Below are 14,843 nucleotides of genomic sequence, written 5' to 3' on the forward strand. Positions count from 1 at the left end.
AAATAAAAACTAATTACACAGTTTAGCTGTAAATCACGAGATGAATCTTTTGATCCTAGTTAGTTTATGATTGGATAATATTTGTCACAAACAAACGAAAGTGCTATAGTACCAAAAACTTTTCACTTTTCGGAACTAAACAAGGCCTCAGGTACTGACGTTCAATATGCTAAAGAATTCTTTGCAAAGAAATAAAACAGTTTGGTTTTGTGGTACACTCTGGCCTCAGGGTATCAACAAGGATAAAACTGATACTAATAATAACTATCAATTAGTTAGAAGATTTTTCTGTTCGGTTAAGTGTGAACAGAGGAGAAATATAACTTCAAATCTGAGAATGAAACAATAGTGGTACAATGCAGCTGTTTTCCCTCTCCAGAGGACAAAGGAATATCGCTCATACCATGGACCTGTGTCATCAATCCTGAGCCACAACAATAGGCAAAAAAAAGGTTAGAAACTTTGAGTGCATATAAACAGAAAGAAACTTTGAGTGCATATACACAGAACGAACATGGTAATTGGTAATAAAATCCATAACAATGCGTACCATCTGAATATACCGACCAAGAACTTGAAATGAAACAATTTTACAGACAATTAACAAAAACAAGCAGTATTTCACTAGAACCATCAAAAGTTAAATAAAAAAAATGGCAGCTACCATTCACATGAATAACTTACTGAAGAAGACTGCCCACACCACATAGAACAGTTGACAATTAGAAGCCTTGATATGGTAACTTACCCTGAATCTCTTCCTATAATCTGACTCAATGCGTGAAGTGTGATGTTTCCTCCGGCCATGAACCGATGCTGATGAATCCCTCTCCCCTGAATTGTTACCAGCTGGCTCATATTGAGCAATGCGAAAGAAACCTTCACGGTCCCAGGTCACGTCATAGTCTACTTTCAACCGAGATCCTTCCTTCAGAAACAAAATATAAGTTAGACCTCATTATGTTTCCAAAATGATAGAATACAAACAATCACTAGATGTCATCAACCAATTCTGAAAGGAAAAGGTACTGCAAATGTGTCTCATTAAGTGTTTATAAAAAAAGAGAAGTTGTCACTTCAGATGTGTGTTAAGGTGGAACAAATGATGCTTCTTGAAAAGGCTGTCTCAGTTTCCACTCAATAGAGATATGCAAGGAAATGAGCAATTCCTAACAATTGTTGCAACTGTAAATTATTATACCAATACTTCGAACTAAAGGTTACAATATATACAAGCATTTCGAGCTGCTTGGGGTCTTGTTGTCCTTTGCTAATTTATGATAATGTGTACTCTAATTAGTGCACACTACTACAATTCATTAAGTTTTCAGTTCATGCCCTGCAGACTTAGGCACTTTCAAGATCCTGGAATGGTTCTCCACAGGGTTTTCCAGAAAAGAGAGTGGAAAGGAAGCCATAAATGTTACACAAAATAACAAAGGTTGATAATATCTAGAACTATTTGAGATATTTATGTGATTATGTTGCGCATGAGCACTTGAGAAGGGCAAATGATATGAAACACCCATACAAAATCACTGCAGGTAGACATTCAATCCTTATGGAATGAATTATGAATCAACTTAGGTGCCATAAATATACAGATGAAGCAAATGTCTCTGATTTCACATGTTGCTTCATTATGTGTTCTAATTAGAATGAAGCGTTGAAAAATGATACATAAGTGAAAAAGAAATCTTACCTTCTCTAAAGAGCGTCCACATAATGCCTTCATTGCATCGTGGAAGTCATCATAGTTCTCAAATTGCACCCAAACTTTGCAATTAAGTCCAGATATGAGCTCCTTACTGGCTCCATCTCCTTTAGCTTCTATCTCATCATCATTGGCAATTTTTAGGTTGCTGACATTTGGATGGAAGAATGTTGCAAGTGAGTACTAATTTAAACAGTATTCACAGACAGTCAAATGCATTGCATAAACCAGTACTAATTAACTAAAAAAATCATCATATTATTTTGAAGGCTAGTCAGGTAAAAACTAGATGAAGACAGATACCAATGAAAAAAATGAAATTGAAGGATCTCTGCAGTCTGCATCACCACTTCAGTGAAGCCAGTTCACAGGAAATCATTTTTGCAAACTTGTCAGTTTATTGAAAAGTGGTATACTAACCATGATGTGTTTTTAGCATTTCTTTTTCTAGTTATGATTCAGTATTGTACACATGAATTACAATTAGTCAATTACAATCACCAATAGTATCTATTTACTAATTTATGTGACGTATCATATTACCAAAATGAACAGAAAACAACAGAGAAAAATGAACTAATACAAACACAGAAGGTAACTCCAAAACTGACTGTGATACAGGTTTTTGCCTATGCACATCAATTCACTAACACCATGCACTTTTCAGGATAACATGAGGGTTAGGTACATGACACTAAATATTGTTCTACAACAGAAACAAGAGGCTGCCAACATGAACAAAAAAAATCATTGAATCCAACAATGATGTATTAAGTTTCTATAAATTCCAAATGTGGGTCATGCCCAGTTAGTTTAGATGTCTTTAGGCTTTTGCAGTTTCCATTTCTTGAAGCACTAATTCATTTGGGATGCAGCTCACTGATGCAAAATCACTAATTAGATATAATCAGAGGAAAAACAGATAGTGCACTATGAGCCAAACAAACTCGAGAACACCAAAGCTCACCCTATTTTACCAAGAGCTGAGAAAATAGTGTGGGTGACCAGCGTGGAAGGTTTGGATGATACTCTTGTCTCCGCAAACCATCTGGAAGGCACGCCACGGACGATAATAGTGTCTGGCCTTTTTGCTATCTTTCTCACCGGATTCCCTGATATCAGCAAATGTCAATCCCAACTCTACCTAGCCGGCAATGCAATCAAGAAAACGCGATACAGGAACCAGATCATACTGCTATTGAGTAGCTCGGAGGAGTAGAAATCCTCCCATGACTTCTTCATCGTTCTGAAGTCGTCGGACGACGGGATCTCAACGGTCATCCGGAACTTCACTCCCTCGAGGTTGAGCTCGATGCCTTCGAGCTTCTGGACCAGGGTGTTCCGCCACTCGAAGTACTTCTCCTCCTCCTGCTCCCGGGTCATCTCCTCGGCCTCGCCGTCGCCCTTGCGGGGGCGGAGGAAGGTGAGGTCGCGAACGTGGAGGACCCCAGAGGCTACGGGCTCCTCGCGGCGGCGCTTCTGGAGGTCAGGGAGGCGGCTCACGGAGAGGTCGGAGTCGGGGAGGAGCGGGAGGGAGAGAGGCGGGTCGCGGAGGAAGGCGAGGAGGGCGGACTTGAGCTGCCACTCGTCGAGGGGCCGGACGGTAAGGTCGGCGCGGAAGAAGGTGAGCAGAAGCTTGAGGCGCGGCGAAAGGGAGAGCCCGCTAGGGAGGGGAAATAGCTCGGTCGGCCGGAGCGCCGAGGCAGCGGACATGGTGTCGTGGTGGGTCGCGGCGGCGGCTGGCAGCCTGGGGTTTTGGGTGCGACGGCCAGCTGACGGGTAGACGGGGAGGAAGGAGCTCGCTACAGTTCTGCAAACCTGAGGCTGGATCTATCTGCAGCAAGCTGTTCACTGCACTGCTGTTATTAGGGTTCAGCCATTTCGATTCATGAATGATTTGTGTGCAAGTCCATAATCCAACGGATTATTTGCTATTCCAAGTTCCAAGGCATCAGTGTACATAAAAATAAGGAGAAATGCCGAAGCTTTCACCATGCAGAACTTATGACAACTTTCATATAAATCTAGAAACAAGCGAACAAAAACGTCCCCACGGGCCACGGCAAAACCTTACAGCTTCATGCTCTGCTGAAACAACCTGACATCGCTAGTCGTCCCACCTTTCCCAATCCAGGATTTGGAAGAGAAACATGCTGATGCTCAAGAAACAATTAAACAAGAACGGGCGAGCCATGGTCATACCATATAACAACATCAGCGCCTACAACCATGTGGGCAGTGCTGTGGTAGTGGCATACAGGCTGATACGGTTCACAAGTCACCACAGACCAGATCACCAGACAGAACTGTTAGCAGAAATGATTACACAATTTGACGCAGAAGAGGCACGATATGCACTATCTAAACTCCACAGAAGAACGGATCATTCCACATGAAGTCAGATGCCACTGTGAAATTCCAAACACTGCCTTCTTCTTCACCAAGCTGGGAAATCATATACCTGAGTTTGCTGCTTCCACATGCCCATCTTGCGTTATCCAGGGCTTTCATTCTGGCTGCCATTTGTTCTGGTTCAGAGTGCCTTCGGAGTCCCATCACAAGAACCATTGACTCCAATACCTTGGCATTTTCAGCAATATACATAAGAAAAGCAAACTCATTGTCATCTCCATGAAACTCCCGGAGCATAAGTCTCTTGAGGTTTGACTGCACGCACTTGATGGGACCAGCTTCTTCCCAAAACTTGACGTTCAGGCAATCGGTGGGCTCAACAGGTTTTTCTGACTGAAATTCAAGTTCGCGAACAGAAACAGATCAGTCATTATATGCAACAACAATGTAGTGCAACAAGTGGCCAGTGACAACAACTAAAATGCGATTATAGCAAAAGTTCGCGAACAGTTCACATTCTCTCCTACTTAAAAAATACGAGAGCAACTCGCACCCCTTCATCCGCACGTTGCCCTCAGCCCTAGACCCATTTTGTCCGTCGCTCCCCAATCAGCGCCCAGGAGGCCGGAACATCAATCCACACCTGCTTGTGCCCCCCAATCAGCAGCTTGATCTGCCACAAACTCTCTCCGGGTTCACCGCCGAGAGAGTGCCTGCCTCGGACAGGATCCCCGACGATGTGTGCGAGTGCCGGTGACAAACAGTGGCTAAAGTGGATAAGCGATGGTGGTGCACAACCAAGATACATTGTGATCCCCCATTCCGAAACCTCCGCTAATCTTGTGCTCTCCTGTCTTACTCCACTAAAGCTATACAGGAGGCAGCAGGAACAGCAGCGCCTTCTCGCTCACGTGTGGACGGCTCTATGCCAAGGCACTCCCTCATATCTTCTGGGTGCTGCATGCTAGGTGTTTGTTGGAATGCTTCTGTGATGCCATATCACATTAATGCCAATTAAAACTTGGAATGGGACAAATTTTTGGTTTGTAGACTCTGCTACATCAGCTCTCTCTCAGGCCTGGACTTCAAATATGTTCAAAATATTGCCCACTTGTAGGTGTACAGAAACTAAGTAAAAAGAACACAAACGCTACATCAATGTCTTAGTCACTCTGGTAGCATTGTAGCAAAATAAATAAAACTGGATCAAGGAGATCATGGATTACAATACTATTTCTTTAGTGTTTAATAGACGAAATACACGAGAAACTTAAGTATTGCAGTTTACACTACCATCAAGTAGGTCTGTATCAAAGTGAAAGACTGTTCTACTGTGACTAAGTGAATGATAGGTTGCAATTATGGTAGTTTTATTTGGATTAGCCAATTAAATAGAGAAAGAATAATGGTAGTGTAAACTGTAATGCTGAGGTTGATGTCCAGAAAATGTTGCCAATCTCCAGAAAATGTTGCCGATCTTCAGATCAAGAAGCAACAGAGATTTAGATCAGTCACATAAAAAAAAATTATGCTATTCGTCCATTTTGTATCAGCCTAGCAAAGATTTAGATCAAGAAACTACTCTTGGTAATCACCTTCCCTCACTTCAACATAGATTCTTTGTATGTGACTGATGAATATCTGCTGAAGACTTTTGTAGTATTTCCTGTCTAACAACTTGTAGTGGTGGTTGTATCAAAGACATTCACAACAGCTGAAACAATGTTAAATGCTCAAATTCTTAAGGAGTGGATCATTTCTTCTCTTGGGTTAGTTTAGTACCTGAAAATATATTTTCACCTGTTATCCCAACTTACTGTGATTAGAGTTATAAAAAATGTTCGTTCAGGCCACAGGTTGTTGCAAAACATATGATTGCTGACAGTACTATTCTTAAGATACTTATGGACCTTCTATTTTCCACCCAAGTTTTACTGAACTTGTTCTGTGTGAAGATGAATGATATTTAAATTTGAGTTGAGATGTATGGAATATTTCATATTTATCACATTATCTAATCTATTGGAATATTTAAAATTTCATATTACTCAAGGTTTTGATTGACTGTTGATGACTGAGAAATGTGCAACAGCTAGTCCCAGTTGCAACTTCTACTGCAGTTGGTCGTTGAACAAAGAAAGGGTATTGTGCATTTTTTGTTTCCTTTGTCCAAATGCTGAGATTCACTAGGATTCTATTGAGCAAATTGTTACGGTGCCCTGTGGAATGCATGACATATCTCAGTTTGCACTGTGTAAGTCCTCCTAACTCATATATGAACCGTAGACTCTCAAGTAAGGTATGCTGCCATGTTGGTCTGAGAACATTGTTAATAGATTACATTTCTTAATTTGTGCTTGTTTACACTCATGTACTCTATGTGTTAGAACTTGAGATGATGTCTTAAATAGGAGAGGATGAGAGGTTTTGGCTCTAAGTAATTAATGCTTTAAATCATGGTGACAGTTGTCTTAGCAAGTATTATCGCAAGTTGTATTGTGTTTTTGCCTAGTGCGGTTTTAGCCTTATTGGCTGTCATCTTGCATTTGTATTTGTATCCACCATGACCAATTCTTAATGGTGTTATAACCTATTGATCAAGTGTTCTACAGCAATATATGTTTTAGAATAACTGTTATTTTGTTCAAATTTTGTGTGCTCGTAGTAACGCACGGGCCATTAGCTAGTATATGCAACACCAATGTAGTGATACAAAGTCGCTAGTAGCAACAACGAAAATGCAATTATGCAAATGCCAAAGGAGATGTTGATTTTACCTGGATACACAGTGTTTCAACATTGGGAAAACATCTCAGAAAACTTGGCAGCATCTTGACCTCATTGTGAATTCTGAACTGCAGGTCCAGTGCCAACATCCGCACGCTTGGAACAGTCGTTTTAGGACTTGGCTTTGTTGTTGACTGCAATGCACGAAATAACAAAACCATGACATTATCCCATTAGGCTCCTAATTGGCACATGTCATTTCAATTATTAAAAGCAATAAAGAAAAATGGAAACTGGGACCTTGATAACGGTGTTGCCAATCTCCAGTACGTGCACTCCTGGCTCCAGGTAACCCAGCATTCTCAACTGAGGAGCATGGCCAATCTTGACTCTCACGCTTGAGCTTGGGCATCTCCAGATGAAGAGCCGCTCCAGGCATGGGGCGTCCAGTACCGACACTTCTTCAACAAAGCATAGACAGAACTGTGCGCAGCGTAGGCTGTGGCTGGCAAGACGGGCGCGCAAACCCTTCAGGGCATGTTCGGTTGCATCCAGGTGGAACTAATCCAGGGAGGGAGAGAGTATCTCCTTTCCATTGCAGAGTAAATGCATGGGGGAATGTAATCCAGGATTGACATGTAGATTTTGAACAGGATTGGTTCCACGACTCTAGAGGTCCGGATTGAATCCAGGCGGCCATCATACATGGATGCAGACAGCGTGGGTGACGATTGTGACACTGCTGACATAATGACAAGGTGGGCAGCCTGCTACTGGCCAGCCTAGACCTGTGGGACGCAGCGAGGCCCAGGATTGAATCCAGCCGGATCCAGGCGGTTTGGTGGCTACAACCGAACGAGGCCTCACACTTCCAATAAAGGTCAGGATCTCAAGCACCGGACTCGCGGAGAGCAGGAAGTCGAGGTCGCGGTCCTCCAGTACGATAGCACCTAGGACGAGCTCCTGCAGACTGGGGAAGGAGGCGCCATGTGGGAGAGTGGCTGTGTCGACGAAAATCCATGCGCCGAGATACAGGCGGCGAAGGGAGGCACAGCTGAAGAGCGCGGCAGGGATGCGCAGGTCAATGAGGGGAGTGGGGCGGTTGACAAAGGCGAGCTCCTTACGCCCTTGGTGGCGAGGAGCTAGAACCAGCGAGCGAGCACGGCGCGGTCCGCATCGACGGCTTCCATGAACTGGCAAGAGATGCTGACGAAGGGGAACGGTCCAGGATGCGCGCGGAGGGCGTCGGAAACGGCGCGGCGAACGGCGTGCGAGACGAAGCCAGGGCTCGGGGGCCGGCCCTCTGCGCCGCCGCGGGGGAGGAAATGGGTGTCCACGAGGACGAGGGGCACCGAGCACCAGAGGCCGCGCCAGCGCGTAGAGAGCACGGCGGTGCGGGCGCCGTCCTTAGCGGGGAGGCAGGCGACAACGCAGCGGAGGAGGTCGTCGGGGAGGCCGCTGATGCGGTCGACTCCATCGCGTTTCTCGGCGTCAGCGGCGGCGCAGGACAGGGTGGCGGCAACAGAGACCGAAGGCTTGGGGAGGAAACGGTAGATGAAGTTGAGCACCATTTCCTCGTAGATGTCAAGCGTCCGCGGATCCAGCCCGTGTCGCATCAAAGCGGGCGCTGTGTCATCCACTCATCCGTGCTCGCTTGCGCACCGGACGGCGGCCAGCACATGTAGGCGGGGATGGGGATGCGGCCGCCGCCGCCGCGGCCGCTCATGTGGCAGGATTTTGGGTGGCGACTGAAACAGAACGGAACTTGGGACTTCCGGTGTCCGGACTTGGGACTTGGGAGTGTATGGCTGCTTTTCAGTTATTTGCCACCACATGTCATCATTATGGGTAGGTTCTCGTAGATTTGTCATTTCTGACCTAGCCTATATGTCGGGGACTCATATAGTCTCACATATCATTAACACATAGAGTTGGCACATAAGAGTGGCAAATAAATAAAAATCCGGCTCTATGGAGCGCTTGGGTATGTTGGGCTGGACCAGAGCTTTGGGCTCGATGACACAACATCGAAAGCTGAAAATGTCTATTTCTCGGCTCGAGTTTGGTGGACTATAAAGATTTTTTTTAGTTCTTTTTAGTTACCTTGTTTAGTTCTGAAAATTTTTTGGTTTTCGAGACTGTAGCACTTTCGTTTTTATTTGACAAACATTATCCAATCATAAAGTAACTAGGCTTAAAAGATTCATCTCACGATTTACAGATAAACTGTACAATTAATTTTTATTTTTCGTCTATATTTAGTGCTCTATGTATATGCCGCAATATTCGATGTGCCGGAAAATCTTGAAAAGTTTTTGGTTTTTAGGTGAAGTAAACCAGGCCTATATGTTTAGGTAAAAAGTGATTAAAAGGTGAGACAGTCTAGGCTTCACTCCCATTTAGATCTTGTTTAGATGTAAAAAAAATTGGATTTTGACACTGTAGCACTTTTATTTTTATTTTACAAACATTGTCCAATCATGGAGTAACTAGGTTTAAAAGATTTATCTCATGATTTACAGACAAACTGTGCAATTAGTTTTTGTTTTTATCTATATTTAATGCTCCATGCATGTGCTGCAAGATTCGATGAGACGAGGAATCTTGAAAAGTTTTTAGTTTTTGGGTGAACTAAACAAGGCCTTAGCAACTCTTTGGTGACTAATTGGCTAAATACTCATTTAGTCTTATTTAGTCACAGTGTTCAGGTAAAAAATAACTAAATAGGACTAAAATTAGCCAGCTAAACTTTAGCAGCCCAAACTAACACCCTCTAAGAAACACAAAGTACAAAAGGAAAATAGAACAATCGAAAAAATAAAAACAAAAAAAATCACAAATATAACGCTAAATTTTCATCATTAAGAACCTATCATGAATTTCATGTGTATGGATGTTTAGTCTGTCATGAGAGAAATCTCTGCTTATTCACTTGAGATTGTTTGCCGAATCTGTCAACATTCGGTAGTGTTTTTCTCATATAACAAATTAGCAAAAAATACTTTTAGTCATGATTTATTAGCCAAACGTAAGCAGCACTCAAAATGCTTTATCTAATCAGCTTATCAGTGAATAGTAGTTTTCAGCTTGACTTATCAGCGAAACCAACCAGGCCATATTTTTTTCTCGATCACATAAAATATTTACACATCTTTATATTAAGAACCGGGCCACATTTTGTTTGCTCATATTTTATACCGGTGCAATGGCGCCTGTGATGATCAATATTTCAACAGAATACTTCACAATGCATGCTATTTGGCTCTGTTTGTTTCGCTTATAAACCATATTTTTTCTATTAGCCAGTATTATTTTTTTCTTATAAAAAATCAGTGAATAATACTTTTAGTTATAGTTTTTCGTGGTCACGTCCTCCACTAATGGACAGGCAGACAGCATTGCTCTTCGATCTCTGCTCTGATTTGCATGTCCCTTATTACATCCTCGAGCTGTCGAGCATGCTTGCTCCTTCGATTTACACTTGCAAAGTTACACAGCGAGAAGCAGCCGCAGCAGCAGCTGCAGCGTAGTCATCCCGACGAGCGACACACGGCCGGTTCATTGCCCTCTGCTATGGCACGCCTGCCTCAGCGCCACGGGCGGGTCAGAGAGCACGCCGGCGACGATCTGGTCGAACACGAACTTGTTGGCGGCCTCGGTGAAGTGCACGCCGTCCCAGCTCACCCTCTTGGAGGGGTCCTCGCACGAGTTCCCCACCACCACCGACGTCCCGTTCACCTGCATCTTCCCGCCGCAGCCGATGCTCAGGTCTAAGTTGTACCGGCCGCCGCCGTACCCGCAGCAGGTCAGCAGAGGGTCATCGAAGCCTGCATCACAGACAATACAAACATGAGCTCCCGCGCGCGTGGAAATGTTCAGAGCTTGCATTGCAGACAACACCAACTTGAGCGCCTTACCGAGCTTCTTGGCTTGGCTGATGAGCTTGTACTTGGCGGTGTAGACGTCGACGTAGGTGAACGCGGCGTCAGGGTGCGTCTTCCGGAGGCTCGCCACGGTCTCCTTGAGCCTGAGGTTGAAGAGCTGCGCGACCTTGTTGTACGTGACGGAGCAGCCGGTGCCGTCCGCTGGAGTGGCGAGGTCAGGGCGGTGCAGCAGCGCGTAGGGCAGGCAGCCGAGCGGCCCTGTGTTGTGGATCCAGAAATACCTTCCTCCACGCGCGTACACGCTCTGCGAAGTTGCATATATTCAGCTAATGAGCAGACCATCCATGGAACGGTGTGTGCGCGCTACATCTTTCAAATAGCAACTTGATGCTGCTCTGTCAAAGAGCACCTGGATTATAGATGTGAGCCTCTCCATGAGATCAGGGATTATGGCTTCGACTTCTTCAGTGCTATTGTTAACAAAGTAGCCCGAGGTGATGTCATTTTGACCGATGTCGAAGGTGTAAAGTGCCTGGGAGAAGTACTCTGCCCTTGGTAGGATCTGCCTGTAGATACCGCCTACATGTAAAAGATAAAAGGGGTTTAAAATAAAAAAAATTAATGGAGTAAAACATAAATACTATCGAGCTTGGTGTGGTACTGAATACTGATAGAGATGGTTTTGGGGTTTCTGTTGTCACCTTTGTTGTTGTAGACGAGTTGGCTTCTGTTGATGAATTGTTCAAACTCCCAGAACTGCACGTCCAAGGAAATGGGGCTGAAGCCTGAGACGAACAGAGATGTATTCTGTCTTCTGATTGACGAACCAGCTGTTGCAAAATTGGCTCCCTGTGTGAAGTTGCTTCCAATTGAGTTCAGGTACGCGCTGAGGTGAGTTAGTCCCAGGCTTTCAGCTGCAGTTCGGGGGAAAAGGAGATAAAAGAGTACATTAAGAAGCGCCATTTTGTCATTTGATCACTGAAGAATAACTGTGTTGGCACTAGTCTATGGCAAAACTGTGTTGATCACTGAAGAATCACTGAAGAGTACATTCCAGTTAGCAGTCCAGTGACAGGAGACATTTTTGCTACCAGTTTTCGTTCAGTGCAAAATAAAAATTGTAGGTGCATGAATTTGGCCAAAAACAGTGAAGCCATCAGAAAATTGAGTAGGAATGTAGCACAAGGTAGTTTCATACAAGTTGAAGCCCCAATTCTTGTGTATTCAGTTTCTTACTGAATTCCTGCATTTCGAACAGGACCGCATGCATGTATTTTGTATCACTTCCTACCGTGTGCTGTTCAGATTCTAGTGTTATATCTACCCTTAAAATTACCAAAGGACAAGTTAAGAAAAAGTTAGTGTCACCCTTTATCCTTCCACTGTGGTCACAATCTATAAAGTGAAGCATCCATATTTGATAAAATATTCCTCCACTGCCACCCAAATCTGATCCCTGATTGTTCCCTCCTCATGCCTCTTTGCCCCCACTATATTTTCACGTACCTACCAGAATAGGCTAATGCTTGTATCTGTCCTTCCCGTATCAGCATCATCCTAAAAGGCTAAAGGAGTTCGTCTAAAATAAAAGGCTAAGAGCAAGTATAATGACAAGCTCAAAGCTGACTAAATGCTGAGATGAAAAAGAAAGGAAAAACGGGCTATAAGCTTAAAGTCGACTTAGACAAAAAATCAAGAATCTTCGAGAGAGACAAATGAGCTACAGTACATATTATGTAGTGAAAAACTCACTACTATATAACAGCACGCCGGCTGTATAATGTATTATTGGTCTTGCTCTAAAAGTAAAATGGGCATCCGCATTGGCAGACCAACAGGGCGGTCTCCATTGGGCGTATCTCCCAACAGCATGGGCAGTGCCGGCCTATTATGCAAAGATGCTTTGCGCAAGCCACTGAAATTTTTGTCGGATTGTTTGGAATAAAACCAAGATCGTGTCGGCAGGCAGCTCAAAATAATCACACGCGTGCTCACGTGCTGGACGGAGACGGGGACGCGCATCATGGTTGCCCTGGAGCTGGAGACACGCCCGCACGCGCACGGGCCGGTCGAGCTCGAATGGAGCCCATGCTCGTCCGGCACATGGCCTGAAACCGGTGTTTCAGGGGTCACGGTCTCGTGTCAGGAACTCGGGGTTGGCTGGTTTGGCTTGTCGTTTCAGAGATCCTGATGAAGCAAACCGTCTGCTTCTGCTTGCTCGGTTCGGCTCTCCTCGTTGCGTTCCAGCCGAGACGAAGTGAGAAACAGATGGTAATTTGATAACGAAAAAATTACGTCGTACGTATTACGTACTGTGTGCTAGAGTCGTTGTTTTACTGCTGCTTTTTCACCTAACTTAGGCTTTGTTTATTTCCCAAAATATTTTATAAAATTTCTTAAATTTCTCGTCACATCAAATCTTGAAACATATACATGAAATATTAAATATAGATAAAAAATAACTAAGTATACAGTTTACCTGTAATTTGCGAAACAAAACTTTTAAACTAGTTAGTCATATTTATCAAATACAAACAAAAGTACTATTATTCTTATTTTGTAAAAAAATTTGAACTAAACCAGGCCTATCTTCGTCGCTGGACGAAAGGCAGGACGAATTAACGCTGCATTCATTGGTCCCGGCAAGTGAAGGCGGTTTTGGTTGTGTCGATCGATGGGCCCCCGACGCGCAGTGCAATCATAGCCATGAGCCCCATGACCATGAGTGAGAGCAGGTGAAAAGTGAACAGTAAAATCCCCGCGCAGACCATGTCCATGGCGGCGGGTTCATCGGCCGAGTGGTTCGGGGGCAGGCGAGACGTACGAGAACGAGCGTGCACGTACCGATGAAGTCGATGACGAGGCGACCGTCGCAGTAGCGGCCGGCGGGCATGCCGAAGAAGGTCCTGCCGTTGGGCGGCGGCGCGGCGCCGAAGAGCGACGACAGCCCGCCCGTGTCCGAGTTGGAGTCGCCGAAGTTGAACACGGCCGGGAAGTGGCAGTCGCCGCCCGCGCCGTAGGCCCGCAGCGGCAGCGCCAACGAGAGAAGCAGCAGCAGCAGCGGCAGCGCGGCTGCTCTGCTCCCCGCGGTGCCGGTGGCAGTCGCGGCCGTGGCCATTTCCCTCTCCCCTGCGTGTCGCGGCGTCGCGTCGCTTGTGGCGGCACGGTGGGGAGCGCGGGAGGAGTGAGGGAGCGAGGCTGGGGGCGCTGGCGTCGCGGACTAGCGGTGCGCGGTGGCGGTGGGCTGGTGGAGTAGTGGGTCGTGGGTTTGGAGGCGGATGGGGACTGGCCAGTGGATGGATAGAGATATATGGGCCGGCACGCACGCGGACGCGGTGCCGTGGCGGCGTGGCGGGCGCGCGCCCGAGCGCGGCGGGGAGAGACGGCGGTGACGTGACGGTGCGGCGCGCGCCTTCTCGGAGAAGGGTGTGCCACGTTTCCTGCTGTTGGTGGAGCACGCAATAATAATGTGTGCTCACGAGTGCTCGTGCGGTGCCGCGCGGGGCTTCGGCAGTTCGGCACATAGTACGCACGCGGTACACACATTAGGCCTTGTTTAGACCTTGTTTAGTTCTCCAAAATTTTACAAAATTTTTCAGATTTTCTGTCACATCGAGGCCTTGTTTAGTTCCAAAAATTTTTGAAAAATCGACACTGTAGCACTTTCGTTTGTATTTGACAAATATTGTCCAATCATGGACTAACTAGGCTTAAAAGATTCATCTCGTCAATTCCGACCAAACTGTGCAATTAGTTTTTATTTTTATCTATATTTAATACTTCATGCATACGTTTAAAGATTCGATGTGACGGGGAATCTGAAAAATTTTGCAAATTTTTTTGGGAACTAAACAAGGCCCGAATCTTTAGACGTATGCATGGAGTATTAAATATAGATAAAAATAAAAACTAATTGCATAGTTTGGTCGGAATTGACGAGACGAATCTTTTGAGCCTAGTTAGTCCATAATTGAACAATATTTGTCAAATACAAACGAAAGTGCTACTATTCCTATTTTGCAAAATTTTTTGGAAGTAGACAAGGCCTTAGTTTAACCAAAACCAAAATTTTTTCAAGATTACCGTTATATCGAATCTTGCAGTATATATATGGACCATTAAATATAGACGAAAATAAAAACTAATTATATAATTTGTTTGTGAAT

General features: G+C 44.8%; 3 protein-coding genes across 5 annotated transcripts; all 3 read right to left on the reverse strand.

Moving 5' to 3' along the window:
- On the reverse strand, positions 156–8,598 carry LOC8078971. Of its 3 annotated transcripts, XM_021453444.1 has the most exons (7): positions 7,094–8,566; positions 6,844–6,987; positions 2,908–4,459; positions 2,682–2,826; positions 1,703–1,862; positions 749–928; positions 156–424 (listed from the first exon to the last, which is right to left on the reverse strand). In XM_021453444.1, the coding sequence occupies exons 3-7, from the start codon at positions 3,425–3,427 to the stop codon at positions 419–421; spliced, it is 1,011 nt and encodes a 336-aa protein (XP_021309119.1). In that variant the 5' UTR covers positions 3,428–4,459; positions 6,844–6,987; positions 7,094–8,566; the 3' UTR covers positions 156–418. The 3 variants fall into 3 exon arrangements, with proteins under 3 accessions (XP_021309119.1, XP_002463097.1, XP_021309120.1); XM_002463052.2 differs by lacking the exon at positions 7,094–8,566 and having other exon boundaries at positions 6,844–7,040; XM_021453445.1 differs by lacking the exon at positions 156–424 and having other exon boundaries at positions 780–924; positions 7,094–8,598.
- Positions 3,822–8,409, reverse strand: LOC8058369 (FBD-associated F-box protein At5g60610). The gene is made up of 7 exons (XM_002463053.2): positions 7,943–8,409; positions 7,661–7,847; positions 7,094–7,321; positions 6,844–6,987; positions 4,295–4,459; positions 3,917–4,020; positions 3,822–3,834 (listed from the first exon to the last, which is right to left on the reverse strand). The coding sequence occupies exons 1-7, from the start codon at positions 8,407–8,409 to the stop codon at positions 3,822–3,824; spliced, it is 1,308 nt and encodes a 435-aa protein (XP_002463098.2).
- Positions 10,065–13,968, reverse strand: LOC8058370 (GDSL esterase/lipase At3g26430). The gene is made up of 5 exons (XM_002463054.2): positions 13,522–13,968; positions 11,379–11,591; positions 11,087–11,256; positions 10,711–10,981; positions 10,065–10,620 (listed from the first exon to the last, which is right to left on the reverse strand). The coding sequence occupies exons 1-5, from the start codon at positions 13,793–13,795 to the stop codon at positions 10,352–10,354; spliced, it is 1,197 nt and encodes a 398-aa protein (XP_002463099.1). The 5' UTR covers positions 13,796–13,968; the 3' UTR covers positions 10,065–10,351.

The sequence above is a fragment of the Sorghum bicolor genome, chromosome 2 (genome assembly GCF_000003195.3).
Source record: "Sorghum bicolor cultivar BTx623 chromosome 2, Sorghum_bicolor_NCBIv3, whole genome shotgun sequence".
NCBI classification, from domain to species: Eukaryota; Viridiplantae; Streptophyta; class Magnoliopsida; order Poales; family Poaceae; genus Sorghum; species Sorghum bicolor.